Source organism: Biomphalaria glabrata, chromosome 6 (assembly GCF_947242115.1).
Source record: "Biomphalaria glabrata chromosome 6, xgBioGlab47.1, whole genome shotgun sequence".
In the NCBI taxonomy this organism is placed as follows: Eukaryota; Metazoa; Mollusca; class Gastropoda; family Planorbidae; genus Biomphalaria; species Biomphalaria glabrata.
Window position 1 is genome coordinate 26,345,496 of NC_074716.1, and position 7,757 is coordinate 26,353,252.

The 7,757-nt window shown below is 37.1% G+C and overlaps 2 protein-coding genes across 2 annotated transcripts; one reads left to right on the forward strand and one right to left on the reverse strand.

The window, feature by feature from the left end:
- Positions 1-197: 197 nt before the first annotated feature.
- LOC129926973 (uncharacterized) lies at positions 198-2,359 on the forward strand. Its single transcript, XM_056033892.1, has one exon. It carries the CDS (start codon positions 466-468, stop codon positions 1,891-1,893), a length of 1,428 nt encoding a protein of 475 aa, XP_055889867.1. The 5' UTR covers positions 198-465; the 3' UTR covers positions 1,894-2,359.
- LOC106070586 (temptin-like) lies at positions 2,344-7,079 on the reverse strand. The gene is made up of 4 exons (XM_013230523.2): positions 6,941-7,079; positions 6,398-6,585; positions 5,721-5,874; positions 2,344-3,586 (listed from the first exon to the last, which is right to left on the reverse strand). The coding sequence occupies exons 2-4, from the start codon at positions 6,578-6,580 to the stop codon at positions 3,528-3,530; spliced, it is 396 nt and encodes a 131-aa protein (XP_013085977.2). The 5' UTR covers positions 6,581-6,585; positions 6,941-7,079; the 3' UTR covers positions 2,344-3,527.
- Positions 7,080-7,757: the final 678 nt, after the last annotated feature.

The window sequence follows — 7,757 nt, forward strand, 5'->3', positions numbered from 1 at the left end:
AAATAAATCGAACACTATTTTGTACTGTAAAAAAAAAACTAAACGATTTTCCTTGTCAGCTAATGAGTCAATATCGATTAGTGAGCTTGCACCGAATAGTCCTTCCAAAGTATCGGCTTAAACACGTACGGCAAGGGAGGGTGAAGTGGGATGTACGGAAGGGTGCTTTCCCTTAGTCTAGGACTTTTAGTCTGGGCATATGCCAGTGTAATTTAATCTTACAACATGTACCAGTGTACATGTAATTTTCTCATATGTACTAGCATATAGACAGTAATATTGTTCATATATAGTCGATGTCAATTGGCTTGTAGACTTACTCTGTTACATCAGTTGTGGATAAATAGTTTTCTTAAGGTGTAAAAGATGATATCAGTGGTGAGTTATTCTCAATGATTTGGATTGCAATAAGAGCCTATGAAATAGCTTGCTATCTATTGATAATAAAGTACAGTCTAGCTGACCATGTACTACTCTTGTGGTTCAAAGGTCAAAAGTACACTCCGTGTCCAGTCGAGGAACAGGAGAGGCCTGGAGATGTACAGTGGACTGACAGAGAACACAGTACTAAGTCCTGTCAAACTAAGACGCGATGTCTTCCAGGAAGACAGGCCTACTTCTGAACAGCAAACTAGCAATCTCCTAGCAGACGTGGAGAAAACGTCTGTACAAACTGCGTCACACATTGAAAACCACGTGACGTTAGAAGCGTCGTCTGACCTACAGACGGAGAGAACATCTCGGCCTCACACTGGACCACTGATAGCATGTCAATTATTGGACGAACCTGAAATTTCCCAACGACGCAGTGTCAAACTGACCTCCTATTCCATCTTTCAGCCAAAGATAAATCTAAACCCTCGTCCTTACACTGCCGGACCAAGGATTATTGTCCAGCCAAAACCCAAATGTCCAACGGGATTAACTTCTCATGATGTTATACAAGGCAGACATCTTTCCAAAATGCCATCAAGCAGAAATGAACAGCCTTTACATCACAACGATGAGATCAACTTCCAAGTATTACTTAAAGACGTCAAGACTTCCAAAGTGAACATAAACGTCGAGTCTGGTCAAATCAAATCAAGACAAACTTCTACAAGTGCTCATTCCTACAGACGACAGCACAAAGAGACACGTGAAGACAGTTATGGCAGGCCACATACCACACCCAGTACAAAACGTTCTGTTACATTCGAACTCAATATCAAATCCATCCTTTCAATTCGTCCAGCTGATGTCCGAGCAGAAGACAAAGCTCAGGAAAACTCCACTTTGATACAAAACAAGCGTTCAAGTGCGCGGATCAAAAAGCAACGTTCAGACTCTGATATTCTAGAATTAAAACGACGTGTGCAATCAGCTCCAGCGAAGACGTCTTCAGAATTCACAAACAACATTGTCACGCGGGACAAGGACCTCGTCAAAGACAACGTGAGAACTGCTAAACCTTTCATTGAGGAGAAGAGGCAGTTCTCCAACATGTACTGGAGGGCGCGATCGTCCTACCACAAAAAGATGACGGACACACAAATCGTCAACGATTCTGACCAAAACTACGTGCCTCCGAAGGGCACCTTACTTCGCCCGTTGCTTTACAACGAGGACGGAGCGATCATGAGACATAGCGCTGGCTGTCCTTACAAGTGTAAGGAATGTTTTAAGGCGTGCCTGGTCTCGGAAGACTTCATGGAGACCCAGTCCAGGCTGAAGACTGTCCAGAAAGTCCATGTAAAGCGCCAAAATCATCCTGACCCGCTGGCTATTGTTAGGAGAGCTCTGGCCAGGAGCCAGCCTCTATTTAAACAAGTCTATGGTGACACTATGGACATTCATCCCTGGCCGACGTACGCTTGGGTGGATATTCAACAAACGTTACCTAAAGTATCATGAGTTGCATAAGTAAATGAATTTGACCCTTTCTTTTACTGTGAGGAATGGTATAATGCTAGACACAACAGACAGCAAGAGAGAATATATTTTTGTTTGTATCAATATTGAAATGTCTAGGTAAACTGTGTTCATTCTACTAAAAGATATGTCTGGCCAAAAAAAAATTACTTTTATAATCTTGTAAATGTATTTAGATTATGACCATACGTGCAAAGAAAAATTTTTGTAAAGAAAAAATTGTGTGTTCGCTCTCTTTGTAATGTCATAGTGGTCCATATGATATTTTGAATATTTTACACACACATGATTTTCTTTTATAATCTTACCACCCACCCCCTTGTTATCTTACTCTCTCTCTCTCTATCTTTCCTTTTCTCTATCTCTTTGTCGCTCTCACACACTCACAGACTCCTTCTCTTCTAAGTAAGGTATATATCAGGAGACAGATGATCAAACTCATTTTGATTTTATTTAACAAACCATAACAAAAAAAAAATGAAACAGATTAAAAAAACAAAAAAAAAACAATTGGAGATAATTAATTAAAACACCTACAACATGTTATAATCAAAGTCAATAAAATGTATTTTCAAAATAGTTTAATTTGTATAAAGAACCGACCATTTTTAACAGCATAACTGATATTTCTATCTCATTGTTTGAGCTGGCCTCCTTCAGTCCCAGAACGACTTTGGTTCATCTCGTAGAACACTAGTCTCAATAGACACTCCTGTCAAAGGTATCGCAGGTTAAGGTGACATGCTTTAAGGCTGTAGAGCCCAGTCTTTCCTATGGTATGCTCTTCATCCACAGCTGACACCCAATACTTTGTCGCTGACCATAGCTTACACCCAATACTTTGTCGCTGACCATAGCTTTCTTGGTCGACATCTTTTTCCAAATGGAGGTGGGGGGCTCAACTGCTAAGTCTTCCCATTTATAATAAATTCCTACGTTGTTTATGAGATGAAATCAGGATACAATCAAATGTAACAAATAAATAACATTGGCTAGGACCGGGGCTTATGTGGAAGGTGTTGAAATAGACTGATATCATGAGACATCTGATAGACAAATAAAACTGTGAACATAATTATATTTCTATCATAATCGCCTGCAATTATAAATCAATATCTGCTACATAGTAAATACCGGTATTGTTATAACTGAGGAATTAGTTTTAATATATGTCACTTATTTATTATAGATCATAGTCATATGTTTATAATAACTTTAATTTGATATTGTTTAATTAGTCGATAGACCAATGATGAATTAATTAACCATAGAGATGGCTGCTGCATTGTATCTGTTGCACAGATTTCTTAGTAAGGGAAAGTAATCCGGAGAAAAAAAACGCTTGCCGTAAAATAAAATGAATTGTTTAATAGCACTGACCTATACCATACAAAATGAACATTGTCAAGAAAGCTTTACTATTTACAAAAAAAATGTTTGAATATTGTCTGTTTTATTTTTTTGTTGTTGTTTATTTCCACAGAAATACAAAGCAATTAAAAGAAAATAACAGATTGTCTTTGTCTATATTGTGTTTAACCCGACGCTTATATTGTCTATATACACTAACAAATATTATTAAAGTTCATAAATATAGGTACAAAGGTGTGTGTGCTTTAAACGCAGACCACTGTTTGATCTTTGCAGGCAGCTGAGTTCAAGGGCTCGCAGATACCTTTAAATTAAAAAAAAAAAGACTTGTTAAAATAAAAACTGTTATTGTACTGATTCTTGAATAAAGACATTTTCTTAAGGAAAGAGAGATTTGTACTCTCAAACACAAACTGTTGATATTGTTAAAAATACGAGCATACTAACCAGTGGCGTAGCTGGGAATTAGCCATCATTTGGGGATCGGGTGGCTTGACCTCTTTGTGGGCCCCTGAATTTTGCCTAATATTTAATATTTAATCTAAAAAAAACTCATATGGGGGCTCCCCATAAGTGGGGGCCCGAGAAGATTTTCAAATCCCCCCTCCTACCCCACCCTAGCTACGCCACTGAGACTAACATTGCACATCGGCTACGCTCATAGATTTATTACCAGGCATTTTCGTGTTGTTGTTGTTTTGCCAGAACCCCCCCCCCCTCCCCGTCCCCATTTTTTTGTTTTTTACACTTCCTATAACAAATCCTTGTTGATTTGAACGCCCCCGCAAATAGACCAATGAAAACATACGTTGTGCTATGAAACATTTGCATTTTTTTTTAAACATCTAGACTGCGGCCATTTTGAAGAAATCTATCCATTATAGGTCGTGAACACTCTATGCCTATTTGTTATCACAGAGCCAGTGTTTAATAACTAGGTCAAACAAAAGAAACTTTAAAACCTTTTGATGACTTGAAAGATTTTTGTCAAGAGGACGTTAGGACTGTGTAGGACTAATAGAGGCCATTATGACAAATAATTGTCAATAGGAGTAATGAGAGCCAATAGGACTAATATTATTATAGCTTTTATATAGCGCTACTTTCATGCTTATAGCATGCTCAGAGCGCTTTTGGTCCAATGTCATTTGTGGACCAGTGGGGGTGGGAGGGGGTATCTAGGAGTTGGTTTTTCGTGCTGCCGAAGCTCGAGCCCCCTTCTAGGTAGCCAAGCCAAGCCAAGCCAAGCCAAGTTCAAGCGCACTCTCGGCCACGCTTCCTAATAAAGTCTAGATCGCTATTCTAAATGGGTTTTATTTTCTCCACGGTGATGGTACATCTTGTCAAAATTAAGTGAAGTGTCCTTTGTTAGATCCAAAATCTTCCCAAGTTTATAGATGTGTGCCTGACATTAATAGGCAAAAGTAAAGGCAGTTCGTCGTTGTGCTTCACGTTAAAAGTGAACTAAAGTAAGAACTAAAGTAAGAACTAAAGTAAGAACTAAAGTAAGAACTAAAGTAAGAAGTGAGCCACTAGCTTGAAGTACATTTCTTGTAATCTGGGCGTAAAAGCTTACTCAAGATGTCTATATATTTATGAAAAAAAAAAAGAAAAAGAAATATATATTTAATAATACTTAAAAAAAAATACAAAGCTTATAATAAGTGTGTTTGTATCAATGTGTGGATTTTTTTGTTAGCCCCCAGTACAAAAAAAAAAATGTTGCATGTTAATTGAATGTTAGACGGACCACGCTGTTAAGTGATCCTTTGGCTCTTCTGGATTAGACAAATATTGAATGTGTTGCAAAATGATTTCAGCACTTTAGGGCTAAGTTAATGAGCAACTCATGCGACTAACCGATACCCCGATAAAACGATTTATGCTGTATAAAAATAAATACATAACAATGAAATATGATACAAAGATCTAACAATGACTTTAAAAAAAAAAAGGGGTCATAAGGTCAGTTCTAGTCCAAGTAAATGTGTACTACTTCCTGTTGGCATTCTCAAAAGTAACTTTCGATTAGACATGTCAGCCTTCTTTTCAGTCTACTCTTGTATATTCCTTTTTTTTTTGTTTTTAGTATCAGATACAAGGACATATCCTAATATTTTCTAAGTTTATATTAACTCTGTCTGTCAGTCTGTCTGTCTGTCAGGGTTGATTCACGTTTTTCTCTCACTTCCGATTCTCTGATCAAAATGAAATTTTGCAAATATATTCATTGTCGATGACAATACTTTAGTCAGTCAAAATATTAACCGATTAATTTAGTTTTTAAAAGAAAAAGAGGAGATAAACCTTGCAATATTTACAGATAATTTGGACGTTCCCCTTCCTTCATTCGATATAAGCTTTGTTGTTGTTGTTGTTGTTTTTATGTATATATTTTTTTTCTGTAAAATTTTGCTTGTTTCTAATGTCCCACTTACCAGGTTGTCCCGTTGGATTTCCAAGAGTGGCTGTGCCGGTAGCAGTAAAAACGCAGTTCGGGTCACCGAGTTCTTCTCCGTTGGTCTTACCATCTTTATCTGAGTCCAGCTTGCAGAGGGCAACTGTCCATTGGAACAAAGCTGCTTCGAAATCCTGTTGAAATAATAAAGCACTTTAGTAGAGCTGGTAGAAAGTACTTCAAGAAACAATTAGCTACTAATGCACCAACACATGTTTTATCAAGATAAAGACAAAACAAAATTGCAACCGATTACAGTTGGGTGGACTCAGGGGCGCCTAAAATCCCGAAATTCAAAATCGCAGTCTTCACCGAGATTCGAACCCAGGACCTCTGGTTCGGAAGTCAAGTGCTTAACCATTCAGCTACCGCGCTCCTCCCCCAGCGTATCATAAGGTTAGATTAAATGCTTGCAGCCAAGTTTTAAAGTAACATTTTGATAAGCCTTATATTTGACAGACTGCTTTTTTTTTTTTTTACTGTCGGGATGTTTTCCTTTTAAATTGATTCTAAATACACATTTCAAAGAAAAAAACAGCATCAATGAACCAAAAAGGAATCATTTATTTTTGGTAAATAAACAACTAAGGATGTGAGATTGGTATGTTTAAACCCATCAATCATGACGTCATACTGTGCTTAAGTACGTGTACTTACTTCACCAAATGGGTTCAAGGGTCCACCTCCAGAAGAATTGAAATGCCCAACGCCACCCCAAATACCTCCTGCAGGGCATGGGCTGGGCACGCGATCACCATTAGGAATACGGGATCTGAATGTCGAGAATCCCAGAACTGCTGTAAGCCCAGCAAGAGCTAGGATGACCAGCTTGGTGAACATGGTGCCTAAAGATTGTTGGAAAAATAGTCATTAAAGACTCATTATACAATGTATAGTACATAGTAAGCGTTTGGGTTCCTTTAATGTCTTTCACAAAATACAGAACAAAATAATTACTTCCTTTAGAAATGATTCCTTACCATTGTCAATGTATGCTACGTATTACTAGTATATATTATGTTCTATGGACAGTGCAATGCCTCCGGGCGCGGTTCGACTTATAGAAACACCAGAAGCAATTGAAATATGGCTTTTATAACTTTCTCATTGAAATAATCATTTCTTCTTAATTAGATAAAATAATTACACTTTCTAATGTATAATATGCTTGATAAATGAAAGGTATTAATTAAAATTTACCTAAAGATGGCGTAGTAAAAATGTCAAGTGACTGAATGACACAACAGAAGACCTAGACATCCCACCAAGTCATTCGCTTTATATTCTTGGTGCCATCGTGATCTACTATTTGAACCTGCAATCTTTCAGCTGTAGTTTGTGTCTAGTTTCTATGACCTCCAGGAAGTCACAATATCAAACATGTATACTTTGATTAAGTTGAAAATAACGTTTTTGTAACACGTTTTTCATGTTAGCATTTTTAATATGTAATCAGCAACGTGTTTTAGGATGAGACACTTTTTACATAGTTTATATCAACTTTGTCTGTCTGTTTGGTCAAAAGTTTGTACATGTTATTTCTCCCATATCCAATCTCGGATCAAGCTGAAATTTTGCACAATTATTTCTTTTACCTGACAACATAAAAATCAATTTAAAAGAAACATTAACCCATTAGTATCATTAAATATTGATTATTAATTTTTTTGTTTGATGTCTCACACAAGGGCAATAATTTGTTGTTAGCTGAAGTGTTGGTATAAGCGGAATTTTTCCCCAGTATAGGTCGTCGTCTGAGTCTTAGTGAAACACAACATGAAAACATAGGACGAGACTATAGAAACAAGAGATAACTGTATAATCTTCCATAGTTCATAGGCTCTCCTCTAGCAAAGTGGCTACCGTGTTGGCTTGATAAGTCTGATAAGGCTTGAGCCATGAGTTCGAATTTATGTCGTTCCCCTTTTCTTAATTTTATAAATGCTTTTTATTGTTAGTCTAGATCTATTCAAAATTTCATTTCATGACTAATCCAAACTAACTGATACAACTAATC

Coding starts and splice junctions, on each gene's coding strand:
- LOC129926973 (XM_056033892.1), top strand. CDS start 466: ATGTACTACTCTTGTGGTTCAAAGGTCAAAAGTACACTCCGTGTCCAG.
- LOC106070586 (XM_013230523.2), bottom strand. CDS start 6,580: ATGTTCACCAAGCTGGTCATCCTAGCTCTTGCTGGGCTTACAGCAGTT. Junction 5,875..6,397: donor CCTTGAACCCATTTGGTGAA/GTAAGTACACGT, acceptor TTATTTCAACAG/GATTTCGAAGCAGCTTTGTT. Junction 3,587..5,720: donor AAATCCAACGGGACAACCTG/GTAAGTGGGACA, acceptor TTTAATTTAAAG/GTATCTGCGAGCCCTTGAAC.